The 14,088-nt window shown below is 47.4% G+C and overlaps 7 protein-coding genes and 1 non-coding gene across 8 annotated transcripts; 3 read left to right on the top strand and 5 right to left on the bottom strand.

Annotated features, from left to right (window-relative positions):
- Positions 1 to 805: 805 nt before the first annotated feature.
- Ecym_3088 (glycoside hydrolase family 5 protein) lies at positions 806 to 2,155 on the bottom strand (the record flags this gene model as incomplete). Its single annotated transcript, XM_003645367.1, has 1 exon — positions 806 to 2,155. One exon carries the CDS (start codon positions 2,153 to 2,155, stop codon positions 806 to 808), a length of 1,350 nt encoding a protein of 449 aa, XP_003645415.1.
- A 1,141-nt stretch (positions 2,156 to 3,296) lies between these two features.
- Ecym_3089 (uncharacterized protein) lies at positions 3,297 to 3,674 on the bottom strand (the record flags this gene model as incomplete). The annotated part of the gene is made up of 1 exon (XM_003645368.1): positions 3,297 to 3,674. The coding sequence occupies one exon, from the start codon at positions 3,672 to 3,674 to the stop codon at positions 3,297 to 3,299; it is 378 nt and encodes a 125-aa protein (XP_003645416.1).
- A 266-nt stretch (positions 3,675 to 3,940) lies between these two features.
- On the top strand, positions 3,941 to 4,012 carry Ecym_3090. The gene has a single exon. It is a non-coding gene; the product is annotated as a tRNA-Glu (tRNA).
- A 73-nt stretch (positions 4,013 to 4,085) lies between these two features.
- MSB1 (Msb1p) lies at positions 4,086 to 7,022 on the bottom strand (the record flags this gene model as incomplete). The annotated part of the gene is made up of 1 exon (XM_003645369.1): positions 4,086 to 7,022. The coding sequence occupies one exon, from the start codon at positions 7,020 to 7,022 to the stop codon at positions 4,086 to 4,088; it is 2,937 nt and encodes a 978-aa protein (XP_003645417.1).
- A 533-nt stretch (positions 7,023 to 7,555) lies between these two features.
- Positions 7,556 to 9,478, bottom strand: ECM38 (gamma-glutamyltransferase; the record flags this gene model as incomplete). Its single annotated transcript, XM_003645370.1, has 1 exon — positions 7,556 to 9,478. The coding sequence occupies one exon, from the start codon at positions 9,476 to 9,478 to the stop codon at positions 7,556 to 7,558; it is 1,923 nt and encodes a 640-aa protein (XP_003645418.1).
- A 560-nt stretch (positions 9,479 to 10,038) lies between these two features.
- Positions 10,039 to 11,337, bottom strand: TUF1 (translation elongation factor Tu; the record flags this gene model as incomplete). The annotated part of the gene is made up of 1 exon (XM_003645371.1): positions 10,039 to 11,337. The coding sequence occupies one exon, from the start codon at positions 11,335 to 11,337 to the stop codon at positions 10,039 to 10,041; it is 1,299 nt and encodes a 432-aa protein (XP_003645419.1).
- Positions 11,338 to 11,993: 656 nt separating this feature from the next.
- YHC1 (Yhc1p) lies at positions 11,994 to 12,761 on the top strand (the record flags this gene model as incomplete). The annotated part of the gene is made up of 1 exon (XM_003645372.1): positions 11,994 to 12,761. The coding sequence occupies one exon, from the start codon at positions 11,994 to 11,996 to the stop codon at positions 12,759 to 12,761; it is 768 nt and encodes a 255-aa protein (XP_003645420.1).
- A 965-nt stretch (positions 12,762 to 13,726) lies between these two features.
- On the top strand, positions 13,727 to 14,083 carry ATP14 (F1F0 ATP synthase subunit h; the record flags this gene model as incomplete). Its single annotated transcript, XM_003645373.1, has 1 exon — positions 13,727 to 14,083. The coding sequence occupies one exon, from the start codon at positions 13,727 to 13,729 to the stop codon at positions 14,081 to 14,083; it is 357 nt and encodes a 118-aa protein (XP_003645421.1).
- Between the last annotated feature and the right edge of the window lie 5 nt (positions 14,084 to 14,088).

Genomic DNA, 14,088 nt, shown 5'->3' on the forward strand with positions numbered 1-14,088 from the left:
TTAAACAGCACCTGGAAGGAGATATAGTCGGTTTGATTACTGATATGTCTAATGAATGAATGAATGAACTTAAAATAATATAAAAAAGGATACGATTTAAGTCTAAAAATGATTGAACTTTTTTTGTCTGTAAAAGTAAAAACTTATCATGGGACTGAGAAACGTCTTTCAACCTATTGAAAAAAAATAAGATAACGGGTTGAGGTAGTGTAAATAAAGCTAATAAAAGATGAATGGAGCAAGACATAGTAGTCGTGGTGGTGATGCAACATTCTTTCAAACCATGGCTTAACCTCTTACCTCCCAGATTTTCTCGCCAGGGCCTTAAACTCTCGGCCAAACAAGATGACTTCTAGGACAGTCAAACCACAAATAATGATGGCTATAGTAATAATAGTAATAATGCAGGTAACCAAATGTTCTATAAAGAAGCTTTTCTGATTTTATCTTTTTATATCAATTCCAATTAATCAAAAAACGAAATGGTGATACCTTGTTTTTCCTTTTATTATTATACCCTTCATATCTGGGAGCACAATCTCGGGAGTTCACTTGCAAGAGAGAAAAACAAAGAGAGGCAAAGCTAACATGATGATATGAAGCATGTAAATAACAGGATGGATGGTTCTGAAGGATTCGAGGAAAGAACATTTTTCAATGGAAAACAAAAAGTTATGACAACCACTTGTTCCTTTATTTAGTTCTCCATTCTTGGTTCTCTCGACACTTTGTTTTATAATTTTTTGATTTAATAGTACTTTTTTATTGTTCTGTTGTGCTTTGTTTACATTTGGCGCCCGCAAAGCTAATAGTTACTGCACTGGTTGGGGTAATGCCTATCAGAGAGTGGCTGTGGGAACAAGTTGTAGTAGAGCAAGCGTTGTAAATCCCACTCAATCGCAGACTCTGTCTTGTAGCACCAGAAAATCCAGCCGCCGCGAACCTCGAACGCATCCAGTTGGGCCTCGACGTACCGCCTAGTGTTAGCTACCCTCTCGGGACTCCAACGCGAGATATCGTCGTTGTGCTCACATGACCCAAACGCGGTGGAGCCGGGACTGTACGTACCATCCCAGCGGTAGCCCACGCCTACACCGTTCAACCACTTGGCACAGTCCGTTAGCGCGGCTGACCACTCTCCAACAACATTCCAGTGGCCCTCCGTGACCTTGTCGATGCTTAACGCACAGGCAACCTGCAAATGCTCATCCATAGACCTTGAAACCTCCCCAGGGGAGAAAACTTGGTAGTGGTGGTGGTCCACCAGCACCCCCCAGTAGCCGCCCTCCAGAGTGAACTGGTCATCCCAGTAATGGGGAGCCATAAACGCATCGTGAATCACCATGATTTGGTCCCTGCCCATCTCATTCCTCAAAGTATCGTACGCATAGTAGTAGAGCTCCTTGACCTTGCCCATATCCACCGCAGTACCAAGCGGCTCGTTGAGAACCTGTACCCCAATAACAACATCTGAATAGTAATCCCTGGAATACTTCTCCATGACATACCGCACCACCCGCTTGAGCAACTCGAAATTCTCCCCCTCCAAAAATTGAACTTGACCACGCAACCCGGAATTATCAAACCCGTTCTGCGACCCTGGAGCCCCATGCAAATCAACCCACACCTTCAACCCAGCACGTCTGGCCCACTCAATAGCCTGGTCCAAGTACCCCTCCTGGTATCCGCTCACATACGGATCACTGTCCAAAGTTTCAAACGCCCAATACCCAATCGGAATCCGCACCAAGTTCAACCCGGCCGCCGCAATATTATGGAAGTCCTCCTCCTTGTAGAAGGTCTCCCAATGCGCAACCAACCGGTCCCTGGCCACCTCCTGCCCCAAGTAGCTGCAGAAGTGGTACTCGTCCACCGGTATCCCATCATCGTTCTCCTCGTTCGTACGGAATGTCTCGAAAATCGACGGAGTGATATATGGCTCAAGAAGTAGCCATCCACCAATATTCACCCCACGCACCAAAGAACCCTCATAATCGTAGTACCGCTTCTTATTCGTAATAAACTGCATCCCATTCCTGCTCCCAGCACCGACTGGCGTGCTCACCACCACATTCTCCACCAACATCCCCAAGACACTAACCAAAACCAACAACCCCCCGCAAAAACCACGGCCGCCATTCAACCGTACCCTCATGACTCGCTTCTGACTACTATATTATTGTTACCGACTAAAGTTCCTCTGCCGTTCGTCTATTGCCCTTCTAAAAAAAAAATTAATAAAGAACCTTCTTATTTTTAAACTCTTCACTGATAAATGGAAAAACAGACTCTCGATATTCCACACAATCTCTACTTATTATACTACTGTTCGACTTGAAATATTTCCCCACCGTCCAGTATTATTTTATTCTGTCTGGGTTTAGTTTTTTCTTTCTTTCCTTTATGAAACAGATTCACTGCTCGGCTATTTTGTTTTATTTTAATCTTCAAAACTATTTTTAAAACGACTGAGTACTGTATGTACTATTATTAAACCTGAGCTCTGGAGGTGCGTCTGCTGAGCTGTCTGTTAGAATTTTTTCCCGGCCTACCTGCCTGTATGAAACAAACGAAATATGCAGCAACGTGCTATATATGTATACACTGTGCAGACCTATGCAGACCTATGCAGTACTGTGTTATATATATATATATGTCTGATAAAAACCCCGGTGAAAAAATAGAACCTTCTCAATTTAATCAAAAAAAGAGTAAGAGGGAGGGGGGAGAGGAGAGCAGGAAACCTGTAGGTAACGCACGCCAGATTGGCGTGCGTTTAGTTGTTTCTGTGCTGTATAATACACACTATGTACCAGCGTAAAGGCAGTAGTAGCAGGAGTCGCTTCTTTTTTTTTCTTTCCTGGGTTTAATTAAACGCAGTATTCGGCTGGAGATGCGTGCAGCTCGTTACCAGTAGCACGCAGAACGCAGTAGATGATGGATGGGGGGAGAATGGAGCTGTGCAGAACTGTGCAGAACTGTGTAGCGGAGACCACGGCGGGGACGGTGCTCGAGAGCAAACCGGCGAGGGCTGCAGTGGGTGGATGCGGATCTAGTGACACGGGACTAGGGGGCCGCGAGCGCAGCGGCGGCCCCCAGGCGACGACTAGTTGCGGGCTCGGTGGCAATGCCCTGACTCGGTAAAGACGGGCGACGCCCGCGACGGGCGCAGAGCAGGCCGCGGGCGAGAAGCCCGTGCACACCGAAAGGAGGAGCGAGGCGGGGCGGAGCGGGCCGCGAGGCGCCAGGCGGCCAAAAACAGTTGTTTTTGGGCGTGGTCTGGCTACAGATAGGTATCAGATCTCTGTTTTCGGTAAAGTGGCGGGCGGAGGGTGGTGTGTGGGTGTGTCTGCCAGGATCTTCTTCGAAAGGGGGGAGGCCGCGGGCGCCGGTGTTGCTGTAGCTGCAGTTGCGGCGGCAGCCGCCGCAGCAGCCGCCGCCGCGGCGGCAGAGTTAGGGGAGGTCCATGCAGTGAACTGCATGGAGTATCCAGAAAAGGATCTAATTGGAATATCGGACTTGGTCCAGGTGGAGCCGACGGCAGCAGGACCGACGGCAGGGTTTGCAGGGTTTGCAGGGCTCGGAGGGCTCGCTGCAGAGGGGCGGGTTGGGGTTGTGGACGGGGTATTTGTTGGGGCGGGTTGGGGTTTGGAGGGATGGTGATGTTGGCTCATTGAGGGGGGGTTATTAGGTAATGGGACGGAAAAGGGAAGGTGTATGGGGGGTTTTGGATTGGTGGTATTCGGTTCTGGTGGTGGAGAGAAGTTGGAAGGAAATTTTTTCTGGACGGGAGGTGGTAGCGGGTTTCTTGTAGGCGGGTGGGTCACGTGACGGGGTTCGAAGCGCACGGGATGGTAGACGCTGAGTGGTAGGTGTGAAGTGCGGGACGTGATGAGAAGGCGGGGATGTAGTGCGGGGGGAGGTTGGGTTTAGGAGACAGTCCGATATAGTGTAACGGCTATCACACCACGCTTTCACCGTGGAGACCCGGGTTCGACTCCCGGTATCGGAGGAGGGTTTTGTTTTTGGGGTCGGCGGGAAAGACAGTGGCAAGGCGGATGTGTATTTATGTATGGGTATAGATGTTATATGCCGAAGTTCCCTGTTCTTATGTGGTTATAGAGGTTCTTTCTCCCTTGCTTTTTGGCGGCAGCGCCGCCGTGCAGTTTGTTTAGAGGGAGGGGTTGCGGGGCGTAAGTGTAGTCGGGAGCCGGGTGGGGGTTTGGGGATCTGTATCTGGCGGCGCGGGCGAGATGGGGTTGTTGTCTGTGTGGGTTGATGGGGTACGCGGGGGATGGTGGACGGGGCGAGTAGTGGGTTGGGATGATCTGGGAGTAGGGGCGGACGGGTGGGGATTGGTGGTGGTGTTGGCGGTATGGCGGGTCTGGGTTGTACGGGGGGTGCTGCAGGTCGAAGTCGGAGGGGAGGTGGTGGGACATGCGGTTTTGCATCAGGCGTTGGTGGTGGGGCAGCTGTGGGCGCGCTTGCATGTCGAAGGGCAGCGGTAGTTGCGGGTGCGGAGATTGGAGTTCGTGGGTCTGCGGCGCGGGATCGTACTGCTGGGCATGCATGGGGTGGGGTGCCGGAGGCTGAGGCTGGTACTTGTGCTGGGGCGCCTGGTCATACTTCGGATGAGGGGCCTGCATGGGCTGCGGAGCGTCGTATGTCTGTGGCGGCGGGTGGAGGTTGTATGCCAGCGGAAGCGACCTGGTTGGCGACATCCTTTGATCATCCTTTGTCGAACGGATTGGCGACACTCTCTGATCGCTGCGCTCGGGTGACCAGACAGGCATCTGGGGATATACAGGCGGATCACTGTGCTCGGGAGAGTTGCTGGAGTCTGTAGATGGCTGCGCTTCCAGAGCTGGAATCGAATAAAACTCTCTTGGCGTTGGATTTCTGAAGGAATCGGCAGAATCTTTCAGGTGTAGCGGTAATACTGCACTGTTTGTAGACGTAGTGCTACCAACGAGCGAACTGCTTTCGCTGACGGAGGTTGAGCCGACAGTCCCAGCGTTTTCAGCACCACTATTAGCTCCGATATACTCAACTGGATCATGTACTCTTTCTGGACTGCCACCTGAGCCCTGCAGGGCATTAGACTCCGTATATTGCAGTGCAGTCTCATCGGCCATGCGGTCAATGTCCATCGGATTCTCTAAGGACTGCTCTTTTTCATCAGTAGGAGGAGACCAGATGTTCCGGGGAGCATCGTTAAAGTACGCAGAGGCTCTAAAGTTTAACTGGTACTCCGGAACACTATTCACACTTTGATCGTCGTACCTGGAGGACGTTTGCCTCACAGAGTTTCCACCACCTACTGTCGAATCTATACTTTTCTTTCTAAACTGATTGATTGGATTCCACTTTGACTTTTTATACTCTTGCGACGAACGTGACAAATGTCTCTTCGAAAGATCCACAACCGTACGATAGACGTTCTTAGACTTGGCTGGTGCCTGTCCTGCATCATTCGCACCAACATGCACCTGTCTATTATATAACACTGGAAGCGCCGGCGGCAACTCACTACTATACTCAGATTCCTCGTTGGCGGCGGCTTCCACAACAGCTTTGGCCTCATCGGCTGCCATTTTGATGGAATCTATTACAATGTCCGATTCTTCCACGATCACCCATTTCTTAATCCCATCGAATTCGAACTCAACAATCAGCGACCTACCAAATATCTTTCGCTTTTCTGTGCTCTGCTCATGCGATAGAGTGGACATCCACGTCCATATGAAATAGTCATCAATCTCGGCACGCCCCCAAACAAGGTGCTCTGCAAGACATTGCTCGTTGGCCACACATTTATTTTTGGGCCATCCAGCTTGGAATGTAGAATGTTTCGTAGTCCATTCCCTCATCAACCTCCTTGATTCACCCGACATCATTTTGCTAAATGCATGGATACTATCACGATTCTTGAATAGAGATTTCATCATCACATAGTCTTCCCGTGCAGCAAAATCGCCTGGATTCGAGTTCACAAACAAATCGCTACACCTTTGAAGCAACTCCCATGGCTTGTTAGAAAACCGGTCGGTCTTTAACGTCACAACAGGAACTGTTAAGACACTGTCATGTACAGATGCATAATACTTGGCAGGAGGATATTCGTTCGTGAACAAAACGCTTTTAAGCGATTTGGGTATATCCGCCGAACCAAGATCACCATGCACAAACGAACGCATAAACGATAAAAATAAATGGAACATCGCATCGGAGCCGGGTATCCACATATCCAGCCCTTCCCGGAACGAATTGTTCTGACACACCTGACTACCGGTCGCCTCCCTTTCCTCCTCCTTCCCGAATGCCCAAATTGCACACATCCTTGACACCTTTCTGGCACTCATCTTATTCGATTTCGAATTGGCTGCAACAGAAACTAGCAAATCAAAAAAATCATACACAACTGACGCTTGCTCTGGAGAAGCTAAAAACTGCGGCAAAATCTCTAAGAACGCTCCCGCAGGGTATCCCTTCACCCTCTCCTCCCTTTCAAATTCCCTATATGCCTTCCATCCAATCACCTCCCGTCCTGGAACCCTGCACCATATATACTTTAACGCCTGCACCAACGTCCAACTACCTGTTCCATTCACAATCCGCGCTAGCTTCGCCTCATTCACAGGCCCCCCATCACCCCCGTCAGGAAATATCGCACTCAAAAACCGTAACAACTTTTGATTCACTTGCCCTGATCGAAATGGCAGAAGAACATACTCCTCCTGCATACCACCTGTTTTTAAACGCTGTGTAATCGAACGAACAACAACCTTACAATCCACCCACTTAAACTGCTCACAAAACTCAAAATGACCTTCCACTTCCTTGCTCCCTGCACACACTACCCCGTCATCATGACCCCTTTTACCCTCTTCTTCTTCTTCTGTTCCTGGTAACTTACTTCCCCCTAATAGCGAACGTCGCGCCTCGTCGAGCATCGAAACTTGCCCGTTAAAATCCCCAGGAAGCTCAGGAAGCTCAGGTAATGGCTTCGATGACTTTATCATTCTCACCGATCTTCAAAACTATCCTTCAAAGTAATCTACAATCGCCTTAATTGTATATAATTGGTCTTCAAAACCCTCCTGTTCATCGTAAACAACAAGCCTCTAGAAATGAACATGATGAGGAAAGAAGAAGGTTTATTTTTTAAGTTCGGTCATTAAAAGACAAAATATGACAAAGCCCCTCTCGTAACCAGAGATAATGATTTTCAAGGAACCAGTTCCCTGTTGGGAATAAATTGCGTCAGGTATTCGGGAATGGTGCTTGCGTCAAATGTGCTTACGGTATCATTCGTAGGTGTGTTCTTCGGACGATACGGTGGAGTTCTTTGCGTAGTTTATGTAGAGTAGGATGGCACAAGGTAGCCGGTCGGTTTGAACGGTATAAGACGAATGGTACGGAATAGAGAGAAGATGAGTCTAATATAGTCTAATATATGTAATACAGTAACTAATTGTAAATCAAAAAAAAGGATAGGAAGAATACCTATAGTGGTGGTGGATATATAAGACGAGATTAGAGGGGGTTTCTTCGTTCAGTATGCGACGGAGACACCACGTTTTCTCCAGTAGTCGCTGACGGCGTGCCAGACGCCGTGCCAGTTCTTTACTGCATTGACCACGCTTTTAGGGGTTGCCTCGATGGTTTTGTGGCCCATGCGTCGTAATTCGGTGATGGTGTTGTTGCCAATCATCGACAAGCTTTCCACCTGCAAAACTTCGGGAAGTAACTGGTGGTGGATTCTTGGATATGCGATGGTCTCCAAGATGGGCATGTGGTACCAGTATGATCTGATGATGACCTGGAGGATTGCGGTTGTGATTCTGGAACCTCCTGAGGCACCGACTATCATATCGGGGAGGCCTAGTTCGTTGAGGACAACGGTTGGGGCTGTGGACGATAGTGGTCTTTTGAAGGGTTCTATATAATTGTAGGGGGAAGGGCTTAGGCCGAAGCTGTTGGTTCTGCCTGGTTGGCTAAAGTCATCCATCTGGTTGTTGAACACGATCCCTGTGCCGGGGTCGTGGATTAGAGAACCAAATAACAAGTTTATGGTGGTTGTAAATGAGACGGCGTTGTTTTTGTGGTCAACAATGGAAAAGTGAGCAGTGCCATGGGGTTCATTTATTTCGTACAGCGGCAAATAATCAGCCCACTTGGTCAATGTTCCATACCCATTTTCTAGATATCCGTCTTTTATCAGCGATGCCGCGTAATCTGACCATTTGTCACTCAAGATATCCTTTACCTGTGGTGGTATCTCCTCGCCACCGCCAAAGTCTCCGAGCCTGCTTCTAGCACTAGCCATCCATTTCATAGCCTCTACCAACTGGTAGGATTCCTTGAGGTGTAAATCACCGCCTTCGCTACTTTCAAAATTATCCATGATTTTTAAAGCAGAGAGTAGAGCAGCGCCTGAACTGGAGCCGCCGGATGTTAACACCGTCAAATCATTGTTTGGCAAATATTGCCAGCCCTTCCTTATCTTGAGTTTTAGTGGTGTTGTAACATCTACGGAATATTTCGCAAAATCTGACTCTGTAATGATCCCCTGTGAACTTTGGATCTTGTTCACCATTGAACTCACCAAGTGCGAGTTGGGTTCGTAAAACGGTGCTACATTCCCACTACTAGCCAATGTCTCTAAAGTCTTGGCCAAAGCAGGTCTGGATATCCATTCTCCTAGACCAAGTACCCTGTTTTCGGTTTTGTGGAAAACAAAACCCCAGTCGTTCCTGTGCTGTTTGAAAAAGGCTTCATACTCCTTCAATGTAGCTGCTAAAGCTGGGCCTATACTCCACCCATCAAACCCTAGCTCTATTACGGGCCTTAATAGATCCGCCCACTTGGCTACTCCGCTGCCTCTTCGTTCATATAACTCATAAAGCCCCGCCAATTCCCCAGGCACTCCGATGGCTAACCCGCCAAGTTTCGACAAACTTTCATCATGTTCATACATATCTCTATGTGCCAACTCCGGCGCTGCTTCACGGAAATCGAACGCTAGATGCCTGGAAGGACGGAGCCCATCTGTATATACAGCGTACCCCCCACCTCCAATCCCACTATTAAAGAAGTTTATCATTCCAATGCACAAGCACGTAGTCACTGCTGCATCTGCAGCATTGGACCCAGGAATCCCGAGCAACACATCGTGCACCGCCATCCGGTTACACAACTCAAGGTCACTGGAGATCCCTCCGTTATGCCCTATCTTTAGAAAGTGGTGCTCGGGGTTTAATGTAGCACTTCGATTTAAATACCCAATATCAATATTGTGGCTCTCTCTGACTAATGCTCCTGTTACGGGATTCTGTATAATTATACCTGAACATAATGTCAAAAATAGTGAAACGACTAGTAACGACTGAATCTTATTTGTAACTGTGGCAACCATTAGCCAGGAGCTCAGTTCTTGCCTGTCAAATAATACCATCGGCAGACTTATTCTGTTCATATAATGACTTTCTGTATCCGTCAGGCTGAAGTTTCTCTATATGCTGTTGAACTGCGTTTGTGTTCATCTATTTATATATTAGTACTTGTTGTGGCTACTTTAAAGTAGCACATCACTCTAACTATTATTCACTACACGACACTGACACCAGCGACATTTAATAAACACAGACTGGGGGATACGGGAACTCTGTGTGTCTGTGTGTGACTGTGGACTGAGTGACTGTGGAATAAGCGTCAGTAACAACCACAGCTACAGCCGGACTAATGAAAATTTTGGACAGGAAGATAAGCTTTTTCGCGACAGTTGAACTAGTAGAAAACCCCAAGGTTTGTTTTAAATCACATTGATAACTGTAGAGGCATCTTGTATGGATTGTAATTTCGATATTGGACGTGAAAACAATAAAGATAATATTGTCAAAGGGATGTATATACATATATATGGGCATGTAAATATGTTGAAGTGCCTTTGATAAAAGATAAAAAAAGCTGGCTGGCTGGTCTCTCAAATCGGATGATATTTACAGGAGGAACGACGAGGAAGCCAAGTGGTATTTATTACTCCAATATTCTAGTAATCAAACCAGTACCGACAGTCTTCCCACCTTCTCTAATGTTAAAACGTTGGCCAGGTTCCAACGGAGTTGGATGGACCAACTCACACACCATTTCAACATTGTCACCCGGCATGACTTGCATAGAGTGATCTTCGACAGTGTCTGGAAACTTGAGAACAACAGTAACGTCTGCAGTACGAACATAAATTTGTGGTCTGTAGTTCTCACCAAAGCCAGAATGTCTACCACCTTCTTCTTTAGTCAAAATATACAAAGAGGCCAAGAATTTAGTGTGAGCCTTCACAGTAGCAGGCTTACACAAAACCATACCTCTCTTCAATTGGTCTCTTCTGACACCTCTCAACAAGATACCGGCGTTGTCACCGGCCATAGCCTTGTCCAATTCCTTTCTGAACATCTCAATACCGGTGACAGTGGTCTTGAATGGAGTGTTGTTGTGGCCGACAATCTCAATTTCTTCACCTTTGGACAAGTTACCTCTTTCAACACGACCGGTGACAACAGTACCTCTACCGGAAATGGAAAAGGTATCCTCGACAGGCATCAAGAATGGCTTCTCTAAATCACGAGCAGGAGTAGGAATATGCTCATCAACAGCGTCCAAAAGTTTCATAATGGCTTGTTCACCAATTTCAGGCTTCTTTCCCTCCAAGGCACATAGAGCAGATCCCATAATAACCGGGGTGTTGTCACCATCAAACCCATAATGATTCAATAGTTCTCTCATTTCCATTTCAACCAATTCCAACATTTCAGGGTCATCAATCGTATCAACCTTGTTCACAAACACAACAATATGTTGAACACCAACTTGTCTGGCTAACAATAAATGTTCTCTGGTTTGAGGCATCTGGCCATCGGTGGCCGCAACAACAATAATCGCACCATCCATCTGCGCAGCACCTGTAATCATATTCTTGATATAATCGGCATGGCCTGGACAGTCAACGTGAGAGTAGTGTCTGTTTTGCGTTTGATATTCGACATGAGCAGTCGAAATAGTAATACCTCTGGCTCTTTCTTCAGGTGCCTTGTCGATAGCAGCGTAATCCAAAAATTCAGCACCACCTTTGCTAGCCAACGTCTTCGTAATTGCAGCAGTCAAAGTAGTTTTACCATGATCGACATGTCCAATAGTACCAATATTCAAATGTGGTTTAGAACGATCAAAAGCAGCTGCATAACATCTTAGAGGAGTCGTCGAAAGACTCCTGCAAGCAGCTGACAAAGTTGGCCTCGCCAAAATTCTCGTAGAAAATCTAGCAGCAAGTAAAGACATGCCTTGAGAGTTTGCTAAAATGCGAGTTCAATATATTCTCCAAATTCTTGACTATATCAATAGTTATTATAGTAGAATAATGGAAAGTCTTGTAATGTTGTAAGGAAAAGCGGAAAATTTTTTTAAAATCCTTTAAAATTATCACGTGATTAACTTAATTAAGAGATTCACGTGATTAGAATTAAAACAGCCGATGTGGTGAATTACACGGCACTGGCCGAAGAGGTCCGATGAGCTCGTCAGGAGACAGAAAATGCAGAACCAGTGGGATGAGACATATCGATACCACTCGATGAGATCCACCTCGCTGACTCATTCCTCAACCCAGCTCGGCGGACGATGACCCAGTTGTAGAAGTGTATCACACGTTACGATAGCCCCTCCCCAGCCCCACACGTCCGCAGCTCCTGCGCCGTCCTAAAATATTGGCCAGTATCCTGTTAGCCAACTCTACATGCCCAATAATACCAACAGGATTGCAATCGTCGTTCCAGAAATCGATCTGATAGTGTTAGTTGTAACTTTCTGTTGAAATCGCGGCAGAGGCCTTTTGGACTTCGAAAACCAACTTGACAAAAAACAAAGACAACTCCATATGAAAGCCAATCCAGTTCGTGGGTAGATCTGCATGCCATCTAAGCATACAATCCAACAATATGGCTCGGTATTACTGCGACTACTGCCACTCATACCTTACGCACGACACGTTAAGTGTTCGTAAGTCGCATTTGATCGGCAAGAACCATATTCGTCTTACAGCTGACTATTACTACAACAAAGCAAACCAGCAAAAACTCCTGTTTCTATTGCCAAAAGTCAGCAAACGTCGTCGCTCTCGACAACGTTGCTTGGCAGTGAAACCTCCCTCTCTATCTTCCGCATCCGAAGGTGGTTCTGTAGAACCAAAAAGAGTTTTACATTGTGAGGCTAACAAATCGAAACGGCAACGACGCAAGATCCGCCAAGTTCCCCCCGCAGTTACCCCCCTGCGACAGATATACACCACCGCACCGGGCTTCCACAAGGTATTTACCCCAGAATGCAGGCTTGATATCGGCGAGATGATCAAGGTCAGCAAGTTACCCCAGCGTGCAAACCAAAAGACCAAACTGGCCATGGCCACCACGTCCAGCGGCGATGCCACCACCACCACCGCCACTACCACCACAGCTACAACTGCTGCATCTGGGCGCAACAAGATCTACGAACCACACTACTTCTCTACAGATACTGATCTCATACTACCACCTCCGCCTGCCCTCACAGTTTGGGGCATCACCCCAAATAGCAGCAGTCTTGTATACCGTAACGACGACACTCTAAAACGTACCGTCGGAAAACTAAAGGCCAACCTCTCTAACCCCTCTGCTCGTCCAGAAGCCCTCCACAGAACACTACACCACACCCACCAACGGCGTACATAGAAGCAAATGTTGCATTTCTTTCATATCTATATATTCATATCCATCATACACACATATACGTACATAGCCAGATGATGCCGTTATATCCGATCCTCCTCCTTACATCTGCTGTTCTTGCTTCTCAACATCATCATTAAACCTTCTGGTAACCCATGTCCCAGAGAACTGCGTTGCTACAATCACTAATATTAGCAACCCGGCTCCCAGCGTTATCCAAAACCCCGCTAGAAACGAGATCAGCATCCACAGTGCGACATTGTCTATTTCTTCTGTGCCAAAGGCAATCCGCTCTATGTATCTAAATGACATCTCACTTGCCCTCTACTGAAGGACGACGATGATGACGGATGCTTCCCGGGTGAGATTTCTAGATCTCACCTGTGAGAGCCATCATTATTAGTTGCTTTATATTAAAATACACATGGGTCCTGGTGTCCAACCCTTACAGCCTTGAGAACCTAGCTATCAGAGATGGAGGAGAGGGTGACGCAAGGAGTTTGTGAGAAGGAGAGAGAGCAGGCGAGCCAAACAAGTAGCTATTGTTCGCAGTTGTTCAAGCAAACATACATGTGACTTAGATGGCTTCCATATGCGTTCCAGCTCAGCCGTAAAAACGGATCTACATCAGAAATGCCTCAAGTAGGAAACATAAGCGGTTTCACTGTTCTTTCCTTGGCATGGATACATAGGTACGGGTACGAAAGGTTCCTTTGGAAGGCAGTCTGGATCCCAAAGGTTACGGTGTTCCGTGAGCGGTGATATCATTCTCCCGTTGACATTATCACGTGGACATTATATCACTTGGTACGCACCAATAGAAATCGTTCGTACATAACGACATCCTCACTCGTTGTTCTCTCAGCGCCCTCCTCCTGGGAGAAATCTGTACGTGAAGAGCGCAGTCAATACACCGGTCGAATGTTGTAAACACACTCGCTGTACGCCACAAAAAGCCTGCATATTCGATGTTTGTCCAATTGAGCAAGAGACTAGTAACCAGATCCGCAGGGGCCGCACGTGGGTTTTCTCTGTCTGTCGCTAGACGCGACCTGGTTCAAGATCTATATTTGAAAGAGCTTCGCAACACCAAGGTGGCATCCATGACGTCCCAGGACGCGCAAGGCTCTGTTAAACCGTGGGTACTTCCAAGCAAGCCCAGCGCACCTGAATTTGGTCTAAGCGGTGCGGTGGACGAGCTGAACGCTTATGAGGCACAGGAAGTTGAAACCGTGGGCGAGCAGGAGGCTGCGGAGACAACAGAAGCTGCCGAAGGTGATTGGCTGGTGTTGGAAGAAGTCGAGGAGAAGGACTCCCATCACTAGATATG

This window comes from Eremothecium cymbalariae, chromosome 3, assembly GCF_000235365.1.
Source record: "Eremothecium cymbalariae DBVPG#7215 chromosome 3, complete sequence".
NCBI lineage: Eukaryota > Fungi > Ascomycota > Saccharomycetes > Saccharomycetales > Saccharomycetaceae > Eremothecium > Eremothecium cymbalariae.